This window comes from Vulpes vulpes, chromosome 1 (assembly GCF_048418805.1).
Source record: "Vulpes vulpes isolate BD-2025 chromosome 1, VulVul3, whole genome shotgun sequence".
NCBI lineage: Eukaryota > Metazoa > Chordata > Mammalia > Carnivora > Canidae > Vulpes > Vulpes vulpes.
This window is the reverse complement of record NC_132780.1, coordinates 111,309,651-111,334,898: the sequence shown is the minus strand read 5'-3', so window position 1 is coordinate 111,334,898 and position 25,248 is coordinate 111,309,651. Positions and strand designations below refer to the sequence as shown.

At 35.5% G+C, this 25,248-nt stretch overlaps 1 protein-coding gene across 25 annotated transcripts in view; it reads right to left on the bottom strand.

Annotated features, from left to right (window-relative positions):
- The window catches only part of DZIP3 (DAZ interacting zinc finger protein 3), an 86,651-nt gene that overhangs the window by 38,055 nt on the left and 23,348 nt on the right, over positions 1-25,248 (bottom strand). For all 25 annotated transcript variants that reach the window (XM_072722466.1, XM_072722483.1, XM_025990013.2 and 22 more), the window contains 9 exons: positions 22,335-22,451; positions 19,505-19,585; positions 19,053-19,177; positions 16,182-16,296; positions 11,195-11,314; positions 9,419-9,520; positions 7,944-8,036; positions 7,114-7,166; positions 1,112-1,188 (listed from right to left, as the gene is read on the bottom strand). In XM_072722466.1, coding sequence (XP_072578567.1) covers positions 1,112-1,188; positions 7,114-7,166; positions 7,944-8,036; positions 9,419-9,520; positions 11,195-11,314; positions 16,182-16,296; positions 19,053-19,177; positions 19,505-19,585; positions 22,335-22,451 — 883 coding nt within the window. The remainder of the gene's footprint in view (positions 1-1,111; positions 1,189-7,113; positions 7,167-7,943; positions 8,037-9,418; positions 9,521-11,194; positions 11,315-16,181; positions 16,297-19,052; positions 19,178-19,504; positions 19,586-22,334; positions 22,452-25,248) is intronic.

Genomic DNA, 25,248 nt, shown 5'->3' with positions numbered 1-25,248 from the left:
AAATGGCTACCATATTAGACAATACAGAACTGTATCAAAAAACATAAAGTGACCTAATGCCTTAATATTCAAAGTGTAGTTCACGGGCCAGCACTGGCATCCCTATGGGAGAGCCTCTTAGAAATGCAGAATCTTAGCATCCCTCTTGTCCCATGCAACCCAGAGGTACTAAATTGGCATCTATGTTTTAACAAAATCACCAGGTGACTTAAACATATATTAAAGTTTGAGACACACTGACCTGATGATGATGTTCTTATCCTCTCAAAAAATAATTAAGTTTATTATTAAGATATTTCACCAATGAAATGGCATAAAGCATGAGAATGAACTACTTGGTATTTTTCTGGTTTTAACAGCGCCTCTAAAGGAGGAGAGTAGACTGAGGTGATTTAGAAATATGAACTTGATATATGATGGTATATTTTTGTATGACTATCCAAACATGTATTTATCATAAGAGGTAGCTTTATTATTTTATCCTTCATGATTCTAAGTTTCAAGAAATTTTTAAAACTAATATTCTTGTTTGATATGCTTGATGTATACTGTGGAGGCAAGCAAGGTGAATGACCCAAGGAGCTTTCTCTTGGTCACCAAATAATGAAGCTGGCTGGGATCAAGGACATTCATTTCCCCCAGCAGAGGCACTGCCACTAAACCATTCTTCCACGGGACTAGGAACCTTTAAAGTGTCCAAGTGCTAAGTAGCTGGCATTTCTTAGCATACTTCTAAACAGCTGGCACCTAAGTTTAGACTACTTGGCCTTGAGCCCAAAATTTTCATACCTTCGATTTAGCTCTATTAACAGGGAATGCAACAGGAGAGGAGATGTTGGTAGGGAGTCCAATCTTACTGTGTAGTCACAGCAATACACACCAGACCTAGCAAACTTCTCTACAGAATGCCAAGGTAATGCAAGACTGAAATACCTGCTGATTTCTGTCCATGAATTCTAGCCTACACTAAGTGATGCTTATTTGGTGTAAACCCCAAGCCCACTGAATGACAAACATAAACACATGGTTGTTAATGGCATGATAAAGTATAGAGCAAGTCTAAACATTTAATACTCTTTTCAAGAGGAGACATAGAAGAATAAAACAGTACCTTTTGTACTAAATTTTAAACTGATCTTCGGTCTTATATCAGTATCAGTGATTTTTAGAGACATCAACTTTTTATAACTGCAAGTAAAAAAAAATTAAGTTACAGTTAATACCAAAGTCAGTCAAGCTTTCTGGCATTAGCATGGCTAAGTAAATGAGCATTTTCTTCTCCTCCTCCTGGAAAAACTTAAAGGAGAAAAGGGAATGAACAAACAAAACCCATCAATAATGACAACCACTGTCATTTTCATTGGAATTATGAGACAAACAGAACTTCTAGGTTTCACACCAAAAAAAAAAACAAAAACAAAAAACAAAAAACAAATAACACAACTAGCTTATCTGTAAAAAGGCTGTGTGGCAGCAGAAACGTTGTAAAAAACCTCAGCAAATCTATAACTCCTCCCAGGTCTCCCTCCAGCATAAGGTCTTCTTACCAATCACTATACCAAGAAAATTCAACTCATTCAATGACTAGTGTTTAAAAAAGAAAAGAAAGAAGAAAGAAGAAAGAAGAAAGAAAGAAAAGAAAGAAAGGCAGCAACAAAGAAATCAGCATGAGAGCAATACAAATAACTAGAAAAATGAGGTTAAAAGTAACAAAATTTATTTAATAGACATAACACCAAGTAAAAGTTTCCAAAAAACATGAAAAACTTGAGACTTAGCACTGAGATGAACTCTCCTACAGAAAACAAAACAAAATAAAAATGGGACAATGGGACCACAGAACGTTTGTTTAACGGGGAGAGAGATTTTGGTGGTGTGTCAACTGTTTTATATCCAGCACCATGACACTGCCAATCATTCACTACACAGGAAACATCTAAAACTCTAACGGTATGAAGTACTGGTGAAGATACTGACTGAATACAAGGAATTTTGGTCGTGGGAGTATAAATTGATGAGGGTGTGGGAAAAAGGAGTAAGGAAGTCAAAGAATACAAACTGGGGATCCAATTCCAGTGTACAGTACAGTGACTATAGTTAACAATACTTGAAAGTTGCGAAGAAAATAGATCTCTTTTTTTAGACTTTATTGCTTTATCCTAGGGAGAGAGTGTGTGCCTTTGAGCAGGGGGAAGAACAGAGAGAGAGAAAGAGAAAATCTCCAGCAGACTCCATGCTCAGCACAAAGCCCAGTGTGGGCCTTATTCTCACAACCAAGATCACCACCTCAGCTGAAACCAAGAACCTGACACTCAACTAACTGGAGTCACCCAGGCACCCTAGAAAGTAGATTTTAAAAGTTCTCATCACACACACACACACACACACACACACACGTGTGAAAAATGTTAACACATCCATCATCTCACACAGTTAACTAACCTTACTGTGGTAATCATTTCACAATATATATCAAATCATCACTTTGTACAACTTAAACTTACATAATGTTCTATGTCAGTTACATCTTTTTTTTTTAATTTTTTTTTTTTATTTATTTATTCATGATAGAGAGAGAGAGAGAGAGAGAGAGAGGCAGAGACACAGGCAGAGGGAGAAGCAGGCTCCATGCACTGGGAGCCCGACGTGGGACTCGATCCCAGGTCTCCAGGATCACGCCCTGGGCCAAAGGCAGGCGCCAAACCGCTGCACCACCCAGGGATCCCCCCTTTTTTTTTTTTTAATTTTTTAGTTACATCTTTAAAAAGCTAGGAAATGGGCACCTGGGTGGCTCAGTCAGTTAAACATCCGACTCTTGATTTTGGCTCAGGTCATTACCTCAGAGTTCTGAAATCAAGTCCTGTGTTGGGCTCTGCACTCAACAAGAAGCCTATTTGAGATTCTCTCCCTCACCCTCTCCCTCCCACTTGTGCACATGGACACTCCTTCTCAAATACATAAATCTTAAAAACTTTTTTTAAGATATAGGGAAAAAACCAGCAGTAATATGGAAAAAAATAAATAGATCATGACCAACTGTTATTTATCCTGGGAAAGCAAGGTTGACTTAGCATTTCAAAATATATTATTATAATTCAGCATATTAACAGCTTGAAGAATAAGAAAACCATATGATAACCTCAATGCATGCAGAGAAGCATTAATTCAATACCCATTCATGATAAAATTTTCAGAAAACTAGGAAAACAAAAGAATTTCTCCTACCTAAAAAAGGTCAACTATAATCTATAGCTAACAACATACTAATTGGAGAAAAAGTGAAGTCTTGTCCCTAAGAAAAGACAATGATGTCTACTCTTACCGCTTGCATTTAATATTGTACCAGAGGACCTAGCCAGTGCAGGTGTGAAGGAAAGTAAACACAAACTATACAAATGGAAAAAAGAAATAAAGTTGTCTTTAGCCACAGATGATATATGATTATCTGTAGAAAACCTCACAGAATACACAGAGTGATGTTAGAATCATTAAATATCAAGTTACAGGATACATGTTCAGTATATATAAATCAGTTCTATATAACAAATAACTGGAAATGAAAATTTTAAAAATATCATTTGCAACAACATTAAAAAACAAATAGGGACAGTCTGACAAAATATTCACAAGACTGTACAGAGAAAATTACACAATGTTCCTGTGAGACATCAAAGAAGATATAATTAAGTGAAATTATAGCTCATGTTCGTGGATGGGAAGCCTCAATATTGTTAAGATGCAAATCATTCCCAATTTGATCTACAGATTCAACATAGTCCCAATCAAAATCCCAGCAAAAAGTTTGGAAAATTTTATAAGGTGTTTCTTAGATTCATTACAAAACAGCAAAGGATCTAGAACAGAAAAAAATGGTTTTGAGAAATAAGAAAAAAGTTGAACTCACACAACCTAACTTCTTGAGACAGTACAAAGCGATAGTAATGAGACAGTGTGGTACTGGCAAATGGACAGATAAGTGAATGGAAGACAAACGTGAGCTCAGAAAGACCATATGCAGAGTCTATAGATTATATATATGTATACAGATGTGACAGACTGAACCTTGACCCTTATGTAACACTGTATGCAGAAATTAACTAGAAATGGATTATAAATCTAAATTTAAAACCGAAAACTTTCAAAAAAAAAAAAAACCCGAAAACTTTCAAAACAGAAAAAACATGGAGAAAAATCTTTGTGATTTGGGAGTAGAAAAAAAATGCTCTTAAAACATAAAAAGCATTAAGCATGAAAGATATATAAGACTTCACTGACATGAATAATTTCTGCTTTTTGAAAGATACCTTTTAGAAAATAAAAAGACATGCCATGGCCTGGGATAAAATATTTTTAAAATTCATATTAGATAAAGAATTGTACCTGGAATACACAAAGAAATCTTTTTTTAAAAAAGATTTTATTTATTTATTCATGAGACTCAGAGAGAGAAAGAGAGAGAGGCAGAGACACAACACAGGCAGGGAGAAGCCGGCTCCATGCAGGGAGCCTGACATGGGACTCGATCCCTGGTCTCCAGGATCAGGCCCTGGGCTGAAGGTGGCACTAAACCACTGAGGCTGCCCTACACAAAGAAATCTTATAACTCAAAATAAGCAAACAATTCAGGGAAAAAATGGGCAACATATTAAAACAGATAATTCATCAAAGAAGATATATGGGTGGCAAATAAACACATGAAAAGATATTCAACTTCATTAATCATTAGGCAAATACAAATTAAAATCACAATAATATACCATTAACACCTGCAGAGAAACTAGAACTCTCCCATACTGCCACCAAGAATAATAAAATGTTCAACTTTTTTCTTATTTCTCAAAACCATTTTTTCTGTTGTAGATCCTTTGCTGTTTTATAATGAATCTAAGAAACACCTTATAAAATTTTCCAAACTTATTGCTGGGATTTTGATTGGGATTATGTTGAATCTGTAGATCAAATTGGGAATGATTTGCATCTTAATAGTAACCATATAGGTAAGGTTTTCAAGCTATAGTGTATACACAGTAAAATGAACTCTTTGGAAATAAACATTTAAATGAGTTTCTTTGTATACAGTTGGATAACCACTACCATGATCAAGAAACAGAGTATTTTTCTTCCCAAAAAGTTTTCCCCAAATCTCTTTTGTAGTAGTTCCCCTCTCCCAAACTCTAAACCCGAGTAACCACTCAAATGATTTCTATTCTTATAATACTACTTTTTACTGACTGTCCTTTAGTAGAAAAGCCTTTTGCATCTGAATTTTTTCACTTAACATAATTTTTTGAGATTTATTCACGTTATTGCATGTATCAGTAGTTTATTTTTGTTTATTGCTGAGTAGTTTTCCATTGTATAGATGTACCACAATTTTTTTATTCATTCAAAGTTTATATTTGAGTTGTTTCTGGTTTGGGCTATTAAGAATAAAGCCACTATAAATATTCACATATATACTCTTTGTATAAACATATGCTTTCATTTCACTTGTGAAAATTCCTAGGAGTACTGAGTCAGATGGTATATGTTTAATGTTAAAGAAACTGCCAAATGATTTTCAAAGTAGTAGCTACTGTAGATCTATTTTCTCTTCCTTATGATTTTCTTAATAACACTTTTTCTCTAGCTTACTTTATTGTAACAATACAGTATATAGTGCATACACAAAATACGTGTTAATTGCCTGTTTATGTTATCAGTAGGGCTTCCAGTCAACAACAGGCTGTTAGTAGCCTGTTAAGTTTGGAGGAGTCAAAAATTACATGCAAATTTTTGGCTGTAGGGGGCAGGGAGGGTCAGTACCTCAACCCCTGACCCCCATGTTGTTCTAGGGTCAAGAGTAAATTTTTGATAGGAGAAGGAAAGGGAACACATGATACAAACACCTAATCTAAGTAAGGCTTTCCAAAAATTTAACCAGGCAAAGCCAAATGAGTAGCGTTTTCTAAGGAAGGCCTAGAGATAAAACAGATGGCACATCTAAGAATTAAATGAAGCTTGGTATAGTTGGTGCAAATATAATAAGAAAAGAATGACAAGAGATGACACTCCTAAGTGCGGGCAGGGACAAAAAGTATCTGAAGAGCCAACTTAAGAAGTCTGAACTAAACTAAGAATAATGAGGAACCTCTGAAAGATTTTTAAAGAGAGAAGTGATATAGCTCAATTTTCATTTTTGAGAAGTGTTCTTGATGACTACGTAACAGCAGAAGTAAAGAAAAGTAACATAGGGACAAAAAGAGTTTAGGAGCTGTTTCAGAATTCCAAGTAAGAAATAATGACTTCATTTAATTAAGTGTGAATGTAAGGGCAGAAGTAAGGAGGCATTTACAATATTTTTAAGAAGTTGAATTGACTAGACTTAAAAAAAGTTACAGCAATGTTGGGAAGAAGATTTCAAGTTCATTTGTGGGCATGATGAACTATAGATCTTTTGGGAAAATAAAAGTGGAGCTATTTAGTATGCCAGTAGATAGATCTAGATTTTAGGAGTGGAACCTATGATAAAGACTTTACTTCAGTTTCATTTACTTCAGTCTTAGATATCAATGTTATATTCCTGGCAGACTAAAAAATGGTAGACATTTACACTTTCAACGGAAGAGAATCAATGAATTAGAACATTTTATATTGAAATTTCTCATTTCAATAGCAAATAATGCTCTCTACCTCTAGGAGTTCTCAGCTTATACTGCATCTTCCTCTGCAATACAGTTTTCTCATGCAAGAGAAATAATACAATTTTAATTGTCAGACAAGCTTGGAGGCCTGGATGAGTTTTGAAAGCTAGGAGACAGTTTTTATTTCACCAAAACCTCATTTAAAAAACTTTAAGAAAAATGTGTTTCGTTTTCAGGAAAGGATTATTTTCATACTTCAGGAAAGAGTATCCACATAATTTACTCTTATTTACTTTAGAATTTAAATGTCTACAAGGCAGGCAGAGAAGGGGATATAAATGTCAATCAAATAAAATCTTTTTGTATAACTAATACTACCTTTAAACTTAATGGAGCTCCAACAAGTAAACAGAAACAGAAAAAAGCAGCAAATGAAAAATATATACACGCTCAGGGAAAAGAATAAAAGAATATTTTATTTCAAGCTTACCTTGCTCCTAAATTTTCAATGGTTATATATTCATCCTTTCTCACAACTTCAAACTGCAAGTGATGGAAAAAAAAAATAGCTCTAAAGTAGTTCAATTTTTAAAATTCTTTAATGTTACTACTTAGCCTTAATATTTGAAAAAGGACAATGAGAATGAAGCTATAGAGACTTTAAAAACAAGTAAAACAGAAATAACAAGGTAAGCCTTATATGCAATCCTTGTCAAACAAACTAGAGTTGATCTTAGAAAGCAGTTCTTCTTTTATAATAGTATAGTACTTAAATGCTGAATCTGAAATACAAAAATATACATATGTAAAGAAGGAAATAATACATATTTCTAATTTTGGTCTATTTATTTATAAACTGAAAATTCAATTAAGATCTTTCATTAACTAAAAAAACTAAGTGGACAGCACTGGAGTATGAAACAGCACAGTACGTGATGTTCTACAGATATATTCATGGGAAGATGGCTCACAGATTAAAAAGAAATTCAGAAAATCTAAGATTATTTTTAACCTTAGAGGGCACAGAATTAGATTATCACTCTTGGTTTATGACAGACTTTCCTCATTGCTATAGCCATTGCTTGCTGTTCTCTCCCCTCTCCCTCTGTGTATATTTTTATTTTTAAAAACTTTTTTATTTTTAATGACCACATATAAATAGTACTTTGGAGAAATCAAAGCAATAGAAAGGTCAGAGAGCTTAGTCATCAAAGAGAAAAACATGACTAAAATACTATTACTATGATTCTCAAATCTGTTTGAAGTAAACAATACCATTCCAGTGAAGGAAAGCAAGAAAAATAAGAAAAAGATACTCACCAAAATTTTAACAATTCCAGGTACATCACATTGTAACATCCTTACCATGTCACCTGTACATCCTTCTTTCAAACATTTTTTCCCACTAAAGGTCTAAAGTTATCAATAGAAAAAACTAATTACTAACAGAAAAAAAATAAACAACAAAAATAGAAAAATATCCCTAATGTGCAAATCTGATTAAAGTTAAAAGCAAATGTTGCTAGATGGTAAAACAAAAGATGTGAATAAACATTTGAGAGTTAGCTGTTTAAAGATAGTCCATTTCATGTACCAATGGATGTCCTGTTTAAAATGCATCATCACGCTTTTCTCTCCCATCATTTCTACTTCAAAGTCTCCAAGTAGCAAAATACGGCCTAATATTTTATTAGGTATTTACTGCCTCTAGGGAAAACAACTTCAAGCGAAATGTACTGATTAAGCAAGTGTAAAAAGGAATACTGAATTTTCTATCAGATATATGAGGATTCTGGGGGAAAAGAATAAAAAATGTTGAGCCCTTTCTCTGGCTCTGAGCTTGCTATTTCCCCTGGTTAAGTTACTTAGTTTTCTTGTACTTCTTTTTCTGAGGTTGAGTTATAATGATTGCCCTAATAATCAAAAAAAGTGAAAAGTAGTCACATGTTGCTTAAAAAATAATAATAACGCTTCAGACAATTTTTAGTGTACAATGCAAGTTCATGTTTTATCTATTAATCCTCATAACAATCTTAAGAAGTGGCTATTACTTTATCCTCACTTTATGGTTTAGAAAACTGAGTCTGAGTGGTTAAATTACCAGCCTAATGTTAAAAAAAAAAAAAAAAAGTAAGTGGCTCAATCTGGACTTCAATTCAGATCACCCAACTCTTTATACAATGCTCTTTCTACTATGCCACAAGTGCTTTATAATGGTTTTATCTGCACAATATAAACATTCTAGAACCAAACAGTATAAATTCAACTTATGGCCATTAGTTCACTAAAGAGTAATCCATATAGAATTGGGCTTTGGATTTCTACTTTCATAAGAATTTAGTTATGTAACTTTACATAAATATAAATACTTATAAATAAATGATTGAAGACTATAAAATTCATTATTGTTCTCTATCCCTTAAGATAGAAAATCCTTAAAATTGTATGTGTCCATTTTGTTTGTTTAGTAATTATATTCTTTGATTCTATGTCCTTTATGTGAATATATACAAAAATATTTTTAAGAGCATAAACTTCTAAAAGGAAGGGAACAAACTGATAGAAATCACTAACCAAAGCAACTAGCAAAATACCCCCTGCAAAGATGTGTTTAATAAATGGTGATGATGAACAAAGAATAATGAGGAGGAAAGCATCAGAGACAATAGGGAAAGAAAAATAAAGGAAGAAAAAAAAAAAAAAAAGAAAAGGTTGTGAACAGGAAGAAATGAAAGGGAAAAAGAAGAATGGATAAAGGAAGAAATGCTGTAAATTTTTGAAGGAAAAACAAATACCTGATCATTTTCACCTGGATATTTTAAATTCTTGAACTTTTTCCAACAAATTTTATGGAAATAAACACAGCAGCTTTTACTGCACATTAACTGAAAAAATCCCTGAAAAAAGACAAAAGTAAGCTGTTGCTATGGAACCAGTAATTCACATACTACTGTAAAGTCATTCATTCATTCATTCACTCACTTATTTAGACATGAACACCTTAAGTGACTTTCAAAATGCTGCTTTAACTAAATGAGTTTTACACGGCATTCAAAATTTATCAACAGATCACTGGTAATCAAAGAACTTTTTAAGTCATTTTTTATAGGCCTATTTTTACATCACTAAAGAAAAAAGCATTCAGACAAAAAGACAAGGCAATAATTGTAATAAGCCAATGTAATACTTTCCATAAACTGTTGTTCTGATACAACAAAATATCAGAAATTTGGTGAGTGACCTTTTCAGAGGAACATGTTGTCTACCCCTCTTCACCTCTATTTTTACATTTCTCTTTTCCTCCAGCCTCAATTCCATACCATTCTCCTGAATCTCTGTTAACAATTGCTAGGCCTGATTTGTAATCTTAGTGACAGATAGCTACTGCATTATCCCAAGTTATAAATTTCTAGTCCTTCCATTATGCACTACCTGGAAACCATAGTCTTGCTTCCTGTAAAAAGGTAAACTGCTTGGATGACAAGGATCTAAATTTTGTGGCCGGGAACTTCTGCTGGTACATGCTGTTCATGTGACTAGAACCCTGGAAGCCTCCCTGGGAAATCTTAGGACTATATTACCATGTCACCTAAACCAAGACCCAACTTGCCCCACTCTGAGCACTCTACTTTGCCAGGCCCACTTCCTAATACCTATGTTACTCTAATGAATACATCTGAGGATTTCTCCCCTTGCCACTCACTGTATAAATCATGCTTTGCCACTGGATTTCCATTATGTGATAGAAGTAGTGTCATACTGGCACTGATAGTCACACCTCATCCTATCCTGTGATTTCCCACAGCCTCATTTTGATATATCCTGAGAGAACTAGATTTGACATTGCTGAATTTTTTCAAATCCAGGCTGGTTTCATTTTGCTTGCCCACGATGCATTCAACAGATAATGATCACTTTGGTCAGTAACAGAATCTTGAGGAGTAACAAACTTTCTCCTTAGTAAAATGCTAATTATTCTACACCTATAACATTTCTAACTATAAAGAATATTTTACATAATTTTTACTGTTATGATTGCAGTGATATTAACTATAACTACAAAGACATTTGAATATTATAAAACTCTAGCAAAATCAATTCTTTTTAATTGACTCACGGGATATCAATAATTCCTGCCCACTATGAATTTAAGTTCTTAGAGATACCCAACTTTTTTTTTTTTTTTTTAAGACTTGAGAGGGAGAGAGAGTATGCCCCTTTGCACATGCAAGCAGAGAGCGGAGGGGGGCAGAGGGGGAGTGAGAGAGAGAAAGACAATCTCCAGCAGACTCCCCATTAAGTGCAGAGCCTGACCTAGGGCCTGATCTCAAGACTCTGAGATTATGACCTGAGCTGAAATCAAGAGTTGGATGCTTAACCAACTGAGTCACCCAGGCTCAGCTGAAGATATTTAACTTAACTGCATTTCTACTATAAACTCTTTTTAACTAATTATTTAATTACTACTATAATTAAGTACTCTTTTTAAACAATATTTTGATGCAAGATTATAAATTTTATCTCTTTAACTTTACAATTTCATTTTTAAAAATGGTTAATAATTATATTACCTTGTAATTGGTGTTCTTTAAAATGTCGGCTTCACAAGATCGTTCACAATCTAGGTAACTGCAAATGGTCTGCTTCATTATATTACTTTCAGTGGTCTTGATAAAATCATTAAGAAGATCCTAGATTTTAAAATTCAAAAAATCTTATGAGTTATATTAGTATCAAGATTGCAACACTTTCAATATTTTACCTTAAATATGTCCATTTTATCATCTCTTTTTGAAGTCACTTCATGTTTAAAAAACAACACAACAGTAACAGAACACGTTTCTTTCATTCAAAGTAAATAATATTTGGGAAGGCCCTAAATTAGAAATACTGGGCTCTTTACTGAACATAAACATGGAGAAAGGAAGAAGAGTCTATGTTTGAAGCTATACTTCTCTTGACTCCATCCTAACTCACAGCATAATACCTGGCATGTTCCTATTAAAAGCTTCTTGCTCTCTCTCTCTCTCTCTCTCACACACACACACACACACACACACACACAGACAACAAATCAATGCGAACCCATGAAGGCCTGCTAGAACTGGTTCCTAGGACATCACATTGGCAGCGAGACTCCTGGAGTGGTGCAAATACGCCACTTGCTGCTTTAATGGGCAGAAGTACCATACAGAAATATGCTTCCAATGTTTAGAGTTACAACCTGGAATGCAATTTCCTATTTTCAAATGCTGATTAAATGTAGGTGAAACACATTATCAAGTCTACATTAAACAAGTCTTTAGACCAGGTCCTTAATACTTACCCCTTAAAGAGATAGTATCACAGGATTTCAAATAGTATTTCTAATATAGTGAGAGAATGCAACATGACAAATAAGCTCCTAGAGACTGTTTGATAAATCTAGTCACCATTTATATTATTATTTTGATGCCATTCAATACCCTTTTCCCAGTCTTTATAGAGCTAGTTCTAGTCTTGACTCTCTGGTTCCCACTTAAATATCACCTCCCAGGGATCCCTGGGTGGCTCAGCGGTTTGGCGCCTGCCTTCGGCCTAGGGCCTGATCCTGGAGACCTGGGATCGAGTCCCACATTGGGCTCCCTCATGGAGCCTGCTTCTCCCTCTGCCTCTCTCTGTCTCTCATGAACAAATAAATAAAATCTTAAAAAAAAAAAAAAATCACCTCCCAGAGAGACACATACTCATATGTGCATACAGACATATACAGGTATATAAGTGTGTATCTGTGTGTTCTCTGTTTCTCATTTTACTATAGTCTGATTAATCATTCCACTGTTTAAAAGTCTTCAGGGGTTTTAAATTAACTTCAAGATAGTATCTGAACCCCACACCTGGCTTATATAAGGCCTTCCATGATCTAATTGACATTCACCTGATATATTATGCATTTATGAAGCAAAAACAGATTGTCATTACAAAAAAAAAACTCATAACAACAGAAACTCTTGATAGATAACAGCTGTAATAATCACTGAAATTAAAAATTCAATAGAAGGATAGGAATGAGGGTAATGTTAAAAATAACAACCATATGAAAGAACGCTACCCTGCTAAGGTGCCAGCATCTCTAGGAGCACTATATTCGCCCACCAGCATGAGCTTATCTAAAGGGATATGTGAAGACAGGAGCAACTGGGGAAGGGCAGGCCTCTGGTAGAACTCACCTAGGATAAAGTGGTATAGGTCAGCCCTCTAAAAGTCCTAAAGAACTGATCACAATGTGTGGGAAGCAAGACTATTGGTGGGGTGCCAGGGACTAATCCTAACAGATAAAGAACATGCAGGCCTACAGCCAGAATAGGGTCACTGAAGCATTCTATCCTACCAGGCATTGAACCTTTATTGGATGTTAAAGTAGTACAGGGAGGGAGGGCTGGTGGAAAGTCTAAAGCAGCTGGAATGGTGGTTGGGTGCTGAAGAAGCTCATGGCAGCAACTATTTTTGAAGCAGTACATAAATATTTTAATGAACTAATGAACTAATATGATAGCACTAGTGGGCATCAGCCCTATGCAGAAAGTTAAAGAAAAAGCTCCTACAAGTAAAACAAAAGGCAACATACAATAAATAGGGGAAAAAATATGAAAATCACAGATATAGTCCAAGATGTTGAGTATCTGAATAACAAATATTTCTTAAGTAAAAGTGAAAATGAAAAAAAATCATCTAATAAATACATTTTTTAAATGTGCAAGAACATTTTCAAAACACAGCTCAGAACATTAGGGAATACAGAATATCCTAAAAACTCCAAGAAAAAAAAAATAGGTTATAAGCAAAAGACTGTGAATCAGAACATGAATCAGATTTCTCAGAAGTACTACTGGAAGCAAGGAGATAACGGAAACATTCCGAAAAAATGAAGGAAAATAATTTGCAACCTATAATTCTATGCTCAGGCAAGATATAAATGAAATGTACAAAGAATATATTATTTTGAAGACTTGAAAGCTCTTAAAAAATTTACCTCCCTATCATACCCTTTTCTAGGAAGCTAAGTTGTACCAACAAAACAAGGGAGTAAACCTAAAAAGAGGAAACTTGAGATCCAAGAAAAAGAGGATCCTACATAGAGACGAAGGATATTCAAGGAATAAAAGAAAACCCTAAGGCAAATTTAATAATAATTTGTAACTATTGCTAGGATGGGGAAAGAAGTGTATATGTGAAGGGGATGTATAAGAGAGCTAATAAAACCTCCACATCTGCCATAAAGAGAAGTCAGAAAATAATACCTAAAATGAAGAAATGTTGTAAAAAGCTGTACATCGGGATCCCTGGGTGGCGCAGCGGTTTGGCGCCTGCCTTTGGCCCAGGGCACGATCCTGGAGACCCGGGATCGAATCCCACGTCGGGCTCCCGGTGCATGGAGCCTGCTTCTCCCTCTGCCTATGTCTCTGCCTCTCTCTCTCTCTCTCTCTCTGTATGACTATCATAAATAAATAATAATAATAAAAAAAAATTAAAAAAAAAAAAAAAAAAAAAAAAGCTGTACATCTTTTCAAAAGATATAGATATATCAAAGAAAAATACCTAGAGAGTTGGAAGAAGATGTCTCTCGTTAAGAACTACAATTAGAGGGGATCCCTGGGTGGCTCAGCGGTTTGGCACCTGCCTTTGGCCCAGGGCGCGATCCTGGAGACCCGGGATCGAATCCCACGTCGGGCTCCCGGTGCATGGAGCCTGCTTCTCCCTCTGCCTATGTCTCTGCCTCTCTCTCTTTCTCTCTCTCTGTGACTATCATAAATAAATAAAAATTTAAAAAACAAAAAAGAACTACAATTAGAGATGAATGACTACAGATTAAGTCTTTTAACATTATTTGACAAACTGTATATGTGTATTAATTTTGCTTGGAAACAAAAATTCACTAAAAATGTTTGGATAATAAAAATATTTTAAAAGGAGGAGGAAAAAGAGAAAACTAAGACCAAGTAGGACGGCTTTAGGAAAGCAGAGAAGTTTAACGTTAAAAATAACATATAAAATAATTAGTAAGTCTAGGTTTAAAGCCATGTGATTTTCCTGACAAATGCCAAAAATTGTCTGCTTTTTCTACTGATTACTGAGAGAGCTATATTAAAATAGTACTCTGTGACTGGAGAGTTTTCTATCTCTCCTTCTGTATTATCAGTTTTTGCCCCACATATTTTGAAGCTATATTATTAGGTTTATACAATTTGAGCTGTTATAGCTTCCAAGAAAATCGAATCTTTTATTGTTTCAAAACATCCACTTTGAGGAATGCATGTAGCTTTCAAGTCAGCCAAAATATAAGGATCCAAAAAAAGTTTAAAGTCTGGAAAGAGACAGGTCAAACATTAACCAAGAGAAACCTGTAGTTATTTTCATACTAAACAAATTAGAAAGTTACCTTAATATGGCTTAAAAGATGGGTAAAAATTATCCAAAAGAATACCAAGAAGGTACGGGAAAATGGAAAATCATACTTTGTCTTAAGAATACAAACTGGTAGGGTGCCTGGCTGGCTCAATCGGTTAAGCAGGGTCATGAGTGGGGCTCCTTGCTCAGTGCAAGGTCTGCTTGGGATTCTCTCCATCTCCCTTTGCCCCTCCCCCAACTTGCACATGCGCACATACGTGCGCCTTCTCTCCCTCTAAAATAAACAAACAAAAAAACCCCAAAAAAACAAACTGGTACAAACTTTCTGAGAAGAAATACGAAGATAGATATCAACAAGTTTACAAGTATGTAAAAGACTGCTTCACAATTCTACCTTTTGAAATTTGTCCTATGGAAAGCTATGTGGGAAATGCACAAAGATCACTTTACACATTGGTGAAAAACTGGAATGTTTAGATAAGCTAAATGTTCAATAGCAGGAAATTGGTTACAGAAATTAAAGCATAGTTATAGGATGGATCATGAAAAAAGAATCATACTGTAGAATAATCCAATTACTGGGAAATCCACAGTATATCTTTTCAAACTACACATCGAGGTGAATAACATCATTCCAATTTACAAAAAATAAAGGGTAAAAGTGTTTATACATGTGTCTCTGGAAAGACATAAATGAAAATAGTAAAAATAGTTTCCCCATTTGAAGAAATATGGATGAATTTTATCTTTGGGCACTTTTGTATTTTTCATGTTTTCTAAAATAAGTTTTTCATGTTTTCTTAGTACTTTTAAATTTTCAATAAACAACAAAGTAATGGTAAAAACAGTCAATAGAAAAAAGTTAATTAACTATTACATTTAGCTCTAGCCATGTGAAGTACTGGACCAGTACACTTTTTAATCTTGTTTTTAAATAATAACGAATCTTGTTATTTGCAAACACAGCCACCCGCCTCACTCCTCTGTACATGTTGAATCTCTACATGTTGAATTCTGCGCTAGATATTGGAATCAATATTATTTTTTATATAAAAAGCTAATTTCCAACAAAAGAATGTGCTTGCTATAGAATATGACAAAGCACTGCCACACACACTTCATCAAAAGTGATTCTGATTAGTCACAGATGAAATGCTGTTAATTTCTTACTTTAAAAGTTGTAGGTAAATCTTCATCTTCTGTAGGATCTATGTCAAACCAATGATCATTTGTATCTCCTATTTCTTGTAAGCTTTTATGAAATTCTAGGAGTCCTCCATTATATCTGCAAGGTATTTTAAAATAAAGTTAGTTTGAATGGGACTCTGTAACTAGATAGTTTACCAATATGACAATGAGCAACCTTTTTTTTTTTTTTTTTTGGTAGTAAATAGGGTAGTGATAACCTCTGGCATGCTATAGAAATACAAATGCTAGGACTCTCACCTGTGGCAGATTGGGATGAAATACAGGTGGAAGGGGAGGCAATAGATTATGTAGTAGCTCAAGCTTGAACAGTATGGGGGCCATGGTAATTAAAGGGATTGTAGAGTTGGTTGGCTTTTGTCTACTGTCTTGGAAGCCTTGAAGAAAGAGAATGACAGGCACAGGTCAGCCAACTGTTGACTCAGGGCACACTGTGAAAGACAGAGGACTCTATAGCAGCATTTAAAAAGGCTCTCATCTCCTTTAGCCATAAAGATAATCTGTACTGAAAATCAGGCCAGATTTAATCACAAGGTGAAACAAACTGCACAAGAGACCAAATGCACCTCCTTGATAGGACTATTACCAACTCAGGACACTGTGAAAACTAAAAGGTCTCTATGTTAACATTTAAAGAACCCTTATCAAGTCTAGCCTTACAAGGGCAAACTGTGCTGAAAATGCGGCCCAGTATTTAGTCACAAGGGTTGAATAAGAGCAAAGACTAAAAGCACTGCCTCAGTAGGACTGTTACGCTAACATCAGGACTTTGATAGGGGAAAAGTAGACCCTGAGATCTGAAATGAGGACATTTAAGTAAAACCCCTAAATTGTCCTGAACCCTCTGGCTGACAAGGACCCTTTTTTTTTGCTAGAGGAGTGCAGAATCCCTTTATTGACCAAGCCAAAATATCATCTTCTTTCTCAAGATCCTGTCCTATCTCCATTCATTGCTCAGAGACTAATAACTCTAGGATCAAGTATAAGCAAAGCCCAAGTGGGAAAATAAGAGTCCCTGCTCCAAAAGAAAAAGCTTATTCATCACAAGAACTGCAGAACTTGACTAGTATGTACTGGCAGAAACATATGTGGGAGTGGATCTTAAGAGTGCAGAACCAACAAAGACACAGCTGGATAGGGAAGTATATGTGGAATTGGGATGACTCCTTCATAGTTCAAAATTTACTTTCCTAGCAAGGATACCTAGCCACCTGGCCAATATGCCTCTCAGAAGGCTACTTCAAGCTTGGATCCAACAGTGCCCTACAGTAACTGAGGTGGAGAAGCTGGACATTTTTTTTTTTTTTGGCAAGTTATTGAAGAAAGCTCAGGGATATAAGGATGTTAGAATGGACTTTGCACATAAAACCAAAGAAGCCACCACTAGACAAGGTTCCCTGGAAAGGCCCAGAGGACACTGCATCCACTAAAGCAGTAAGAAATACACAGTGAGAAAGGCACCAGTGCCTTTGACCAGCTCAGTGGTGGCTATTCTCTGTAGGCCAGGGATGAAAGTAAATGATGCTGTCATGTGATTGGACTTTCTAGTATCAATGATACAGAGAACAGATTCTCTCCAATGTCCACTGGTAAAGAGACTAAAGAGTAGTTCACACATCTGAGAGAACAGCAGTACACATTCTTTGTCTTCTCTCACAGCTATGTGAATCCATTCTACAATATAAAGAGATTCTGACCATCCTGAAATTCTGCAAAACATCACACTGGCTCATTATATTGATGGTATCATGCTAGTAAATGGGAAGCAGGAAGTAACCTAGGTACCTAGTAAAAAACAAGCATGCCAGAGGATAGAAGATAAACCTTGCAAAATAATCAGATAACTCCCAAAGAGGTGACTCTTTTAGGAATCCCATGGTTGGGCCCAGCAATAATCCTGCATAAGGACTGGCACTACTGCCAAATTCATCTGTCAAGTGTCAGTCAAACATGATTTCCCCAGGAAGACTTCTGATTCCCAGAACCAGACTGGAGGTCTAGTAAAGACTATTTCATTATTCACTGCATTTTCCTTCAGAGCTATATTTCATAATTGATTTGTATAACTGATTATTTGATAAAGGTCTGTAACCTTCACTACACTGTCAGTTACATGAAGACAGGAACTGCCTACTTTGTAAACCATCGTATCCCCAACACTTAGCACACACAGTCTCTAGAATATGATAAATTCTTAACAAATAAAATTAATAAATTATGCCACAAATGGCTCAAGGATCTCCATATATGAAGTAAATAAATAGTTTATATAGGTTCTCCTGTACAATTTCACTGTGTAATCTCTTCAGTATTTCCCGCACCCAGCATCTGGACCCTTTCAATGCTTTAGAAGCTCATTCATACCTTAAATACACTTTTCCAATTGGTGATAATATTAATAACTACAACTATCATTTATTTATTAAATCTAGCATTTTGTGTTCTGAGCACTTAATCATCTGCAACATCCTTATAAGGTAGGCACTATTATTAGTTCTATTTTACAAGTAAGGAATGATAAGGCTGAGTAACATTACATTTCTTAGCGTCATAGATTAGTTACATGGTAGAAAATGTATTTAAACCCAAGTCTGTGAGACTCCAAAGCCTATGTTCCTAATGTCGTTGCTACACTGCCTTTTATTGTCATTACCTGTTAAGTTTGAAATTTAATATTCTCAAATACATTAAAGAAATTATTATCTATAGGAACAGATGAAGAGGAACCAGTATAGCACAAATGTCATGGTACCTGGTATACTATAAAAACTTTATCCCATTTCACAATGCTAAGATAAAAGGCAAGATCTACCCATTTATTAATAAAATCCTTACCTCTTCTGAGCACATCGAAGCAAACCACGTCCAAAATAAACTAAAGACATAAAGTTCTCACAAATTTCATTTTCTTGGATCACCATCTTCATCACTAGAAATTTATTCTCTGCTTCTGTATAATCCTGTAGTAACATAAAACTAGGTTTGGCTGATATAAAAGGCATTTTTTTTTCTTTTACAATAATTATTTTCCAAACTGGAGAAGTCACGGCAGCTTTCATATTGATCCAGTCATGTAGTCATTTATTCACGTTTCTAATCCTAGCATCTGTTTGTGATCACATAGATAATGTACTCATTGATTAAAATACTTATTTACGAAAGAAGACCTTCTTTAGCCAACATTTCAAAATGAACATTTAGAGAATTTCTAAAATCAACCTTTTAATTTGTTACAATGCAGTGAGTGTGAAAATATTTACAATGGGCAAATAACACATGCTACATACCTCTTTCTTTCCTCTTTCAGTGAGTGCTACTCCATACAAAAATAGTAATGTCAAGTAATAACCAATATTAATTTGATGTGCCTAAAAGAAAAAAAACCTGGTTATTTAAACACTATATGTTAACTGAATAAAAAATAAATATCCTAGGTACTTAGCAATTACTAAAAATAGTAAAAATTCATATATATATATTTAAAGATTTTATGTATTCATGAGAGACACAGAGAGAGGCAGTGACACGGGTAGAGGGAGAAGCAGGCTCCATGCAGAGGGCCCAATGTGGGACTCGATCCTGGATCCTGGGATCATGCCCTGAATCAAAGGTAAACACTCAACTGCTGAGCCACCCTGGCATCCCAAAATTAATATATTATCACCTAATAAGAATATCAAATACATCTTATATGTATTTAACCTTGAAGAAAAAGGATAGTCGATAATCTTGGAAATAAAACATTAGAGTTTAATTAAAGAAAATGAACGCCATCAGGATTTATTGTCTCATTTCTCCTCTTACCCCCACACGCTACAAATGGCTAAGGATTGCCATACAGATGTAGTAATCAGTACAATTATATTCTGAATCCTGTGAATCCCTCTGAACATGGCGGTGGGTCTTAGAGACCCCCGACACAAAACTTCCTGATTTTGATAATATATATTATGTAACATGTAACTATTGAGTGAACGGAGTGAAACTGAGTACAAGACCTCTCCGCAATTTTGAATTATACAGCTATATTTTTGCAACTTCTGTGCATCTAAAATTACCTCAAATAAAAAGTTTAAAAATTGTCCATGTTGAAAAATACTGTACATTCTGTTCATAAGCACTCTAACTGAAAATCATAACCATATCTTTTGTCACATTAACTTTTTCAATGAGACTGTCCCATACCATAAACAAGATTTTTTTCAGGTACACAGGGATGATAAGCATCTATAGGCTATAAGTCTTCTTCTTTACTGATCTTTACTAGGTATCCTCTGACCTAGCATACTTCTCCTGGCTAACAGTTCACATTTATGAGGTAACTGGCAGGAGTTAGAAGTTTGGCTTCAAATTGATCTCAGTGGAAAGAGACATGTGTTTGCTCTCAATGAACCCATTTAACATTAAACTGGTTTCCATGTTAATTCCCATCTCTGCAGAGGGGGTAAAATGCAGTTCACAGAATAGACTCTAAAGCCAAGACTACATGGGTTTGTATCCTGACTCCACTACTTACTACCTGATGAACTAAGCAAGCTGTTTAACCTCTTATGCTTCAGTTTCAAATCTGTAAAATGGGAATAATGAGGTGGGGGTGCTTGTGAAGAGTAAATGAACTAATCCTTAGAAAAAGTGTCTGTCATATAGCAAACACTAAATAAGTGTAAACTATTATATTGTAGCTTTTAAAAAGGCTGGCTTCATAAATAACAGAGCCTTTGGCTCATATAATTCTAAAAAAAACATTTTGAGAACAGGATAAAATGTGAAATTATGGTAATGCTGTAATTAGAAGTATAAGGTAGAGAACTCAGGAATTTAGAGACATAAGCAGTACATTTCTACTGCTTATGTCTCTAAATTCCTGAGTTCTCTCAATATGTCTCTCTCATTTCTAACAATATGCTCTGCCCTTTCCTCCCTACCTTCCCCCACCCATTAGCAGGGATTACTCCAAGTACTGGAACTAAATGGATATAGAGATGTTATTGGCAACTGTCCCCTGCCCTCACCCCACTGCCACCTCCTACAACAAAGCTGCTCCACCTATCCTTGGCAGCCCTGAGGAACAGAGAGCGCCATTTGGATACAGCAGTTGGCTGCTCTGATCATGACAATTCCAATTCTGCTCAACAATGCTACCAAGAGAGGAATCTCTTTCATTTCGTAATGTAAGACTCATCTTTGAAGTAATGCCTAAGTACCGCAGGCTAAGCAATCAGCATCTGTTAATGCTGATTTTATACTCATTTATTTTACTGCTTGGCAACCTGGTCAGTGGGATAAAGAGCAGATCTTTAGCATCCCAGAAGTTTTGGCAGTTTTGGTTAACAAATTCTTTTTGTTACCTCTTTTGACTCCATGTAAAATCTCTTTAGGGTGGTATATACCACCACTTAGAACTGTCATCCCGAGAGTCTTAAATAAATATGATTTCTCTAACTCCTTGTACATCTTTATAATATGCAATTTGGTGTCTTTGGCTACCTTGGTTGGTACGTCAGTAGTCCTTTCTCAAAAATTTCTCTAATCCATCTTCACATGGGTGTGAAAGTTAGATTACTTTACTAATCCAAATTATTCAAAGAAGCGATTTTTTCTTCTACTGTCCTGTATATTGGTTCTGATTTTTGGTGCCAGGTTTATTTTTCCTCAGATTTCCTATTTATTTCTAAAGTACTGAACATACAAATATATCTTGTCAATTTTATCTTGCAGGAGTACTCATTAACAGATGATACAAGTTCCAATTTTAATCAAGTCCTAATATTTCAGGACTTGATTAATAACTAGGAAGAAAGGAAGGAGTAATTTCTGAAGTTTCTAACTCTCCATTTCTAAATGGGAAAGCCTGTGTTTACTAGTTCAAGTTTCTCTTCATTAAGAGGAACAATTTTATGGGTAGGGAAGGGGACTAGATTAGGCTCATTACAGAGATGCAGTAATAAAAAAGTACAAGACACAGGAGGGAAATCAAATTATGCATACTTTTTCTCCAGAGGTAAAAGGAAAATACAAATTGGTCTACACCTTAAAACAAGGATTGCACTAGCTACCCTCTCATTGCAGAATGCTGTCCAAGACCATTATTTAAAACTTAAGAAAGAAAACACTTACAGTATAATTAGTAGCCTGAATGTTCCTAAGTGCTGCTTCCAGTTGTGTTATCAAGAAACGTAAAGTCAAAACAGGAACAATTTCCTCCCCATTCTGGCTGTTAGCTGCAACTTCTCTCTGTGGAAGTAATTTGACCAAAAATGTAATTACAGCAAGTATCTATATATATTTTTATTATACAGTAATATATGTTAGTTGTACAAAGCCTGGAGATGATTTTATAAAAATCCACACCACCGGGGCACCTGGATGCCTCAGTTGGTTGGGCATCCAACTTTTTATTTTGGCTCAGGTCATGATCAAGGATCAAGCTCTAGGTCAGGTTCTCTTCCTCGCTCTCTCCCACTGCTTGCTTTCTCTCCAATAAATAAATCTAATATATAAAAAATAAAATAAAATAAAAATCTACACCACCCAGATACAATTCTTCTCTCATTTGTTTTCGAGTAGTCTGACAAATCTTCTTTGTAACTATTTCCTCAAAACTCTTAAAAGGCATTCCTATGGCTGCCAAGGGGTTGGCCACATCCACTCCTACTTTAGAGGAAAGTGGTAATCCCAGTTTATTCTCCTACCTTCTATTCCCTAAGCATGGCTAAAATCTTCCTTCCAGCCCTGAGCCTGCAGGAATGTTAGCATTAATACCAACACCAGGGCAAGGCATCTTAAGCTGCAATCTGACTGGAACCAAACTAATACAGGATTTATTATCTATCATAATTTGTTATTTACATGGATGAAATGAAAAAGAGGACTAGGTCTTATTTTTGTGTCCATTTCTCAATGCTTTATACCTACAAGTGCTTGGCTTAAATTCTATTACATGTTTAACAAAGTATTATCTGTGTGGAAAATTTAACCTACACTTTATTAACTTGGTTTCTAGCATACATTACTTTGCTTTTCTCCTAGATAACTAGATATTTTGTTTCCCCAGCACTCAATTTAATGAACCTCTTCTCTGCCAACACATATGTTCCTTAAAGTAATCCTCTGGCATGTTTTTACATAATGTCTACATACAGACAGTTTCTAAATTTATATTTCCAGCTAACAACTATCACCTGAATTCCAGACTCATATATTCAATCAGTTACTCAATAGTATCTCTTGTATTTGAGTAAGCATCTAAAGCCTAACAATAAAGTTCCACCTCCTTTAGAACTGGAAAAGCTAGATAAAATATAAAAACCATGTTTTGAAAGAGAAAGCTACCAAGGCACAGAAAATCTCTGGGGCTGACATTCAGAAGGTCAGTCTAGACATAAGACTGACTTTTGGAGCCACTTTTCTCCTTAAGGCAATTACCATTTTCAGTTGCAGCTAAGAGGCTGAGATGCTAGGAGGAGTTTTTAGCCACCTTACAAAGCTGGGGGGAAAAAAGAATCCATTACCTATCAAGGATGAGAGACCCTAGAAAACACTTCACCCTTTGGTTAGAACCTTGAAGAAATATACCCTTAGCATAAAAGTATAGGTTTTGGTTCTAGTTTGGATGCAAGTAGTTTATTTGCCAAGTGCAGAGAACAATGGTAGGGGACTAGAGATGTGATACAGGAAAAGGAAAGCAGACTTTAAATTAAAGGGTATGTTATTTTTTTAAAGATTTTATTTATTTATTATGAGAGACAGAGATAAAGGCAGAGGGAGAAGCAGGCTCCCTGTAGGGAGCCTGATATAATCCAGTACCCTGGGATCACGATCTGAGCGGAAGGCAGATGCTCAACTACTGAGCCACCCAGGTGTGTCTATTGTTTTTTTAAGAGAGGGAGTTGGGGGGGGGGGCAGAAGAAAGGGGGAGAGAGAATCTTACGCAGGCTACATGCCCATCGTGGAGCCTGATATGGGGCTAGATCTCACCTGAGATCATGACCTGAGCTGAAATCAAGAGTCAGACACCTGAGTCACCTAGGTGCCTCAATGGGTGTATTATTAAGGTAGTTACCCAGAGTGGGTGGCTAGAGTCAAGACAACAGAGAAACTCAGTAAAATAATGAAAAACACAGTCTTCAGTATTATTCAACTCAAAGGGAGAGAAAACTGGGATATTTGCAGAATAACTCCTAAAGTTTGATTGAATGGTGATGGGGTGATGTAGGAGTATTAATTCCTTGGGATTTTTGAACTGCCATGGGAAGTAAAACCTTCTTCTGTAGTTCCAGAACTACTATAGATCTTACTTATTTATTTGAGAGAGGGAGAGAGCACAAGCAGCAGGCAGAGGGAGAAGGAGAAGCAGGCTCCCCACCCAGCAGGGAGCCTGATGCAGGACTCGATCTCAGGACCCCTGGATCATGACCTGAGCTGAAGGCAGTAGCTCACCCAACTGAGCCACCCAGGTGCCCCCTCTCCCCAAGGGTCTTAAGGCATAGAGATACAGACATTGAAAACTGGAAATTGTCCAGAGCATACTGAAATAAGAGGTCAAGGGGCTAAGAGTTATGTGCAGGGCACTGATGGTATCTACCACAAAGGATAAACCATAAATAGACCCTTCTTCACAGAACAGAGAGTTGGAATCACTTCAATCCTTAGTGGAATTAAATGATCTGCCAGAAAAGCACATTACTAAATAAAATTTTGTGCAGTTTTTCTACTACTTCTCAAAAGAAGGTTGCTCTAAACCCATTCCAGCAGCCACTGCAAGTAGCAGAATTCTCTATTATCCTTTAGGTGATTATGGAATTAGTTTTGATGTTTTCATGTTCATTCATGATTTGGGTTATTTTTGCCTTTGTCTTAAGATTCTTAACAGGCATTTATCCATTTTACTGCTCTTTGGGAAAAAAAAAAGTTTTGGCTTTATGACTTTCTCTATTTTTTTATTCTATTTCAATAGTCAGATATCTTTTTACTTCCTTTGACTTTTTTTTTTAATTGGCTGTTCTTCCATTAATCTCCTGAACTTTATGTT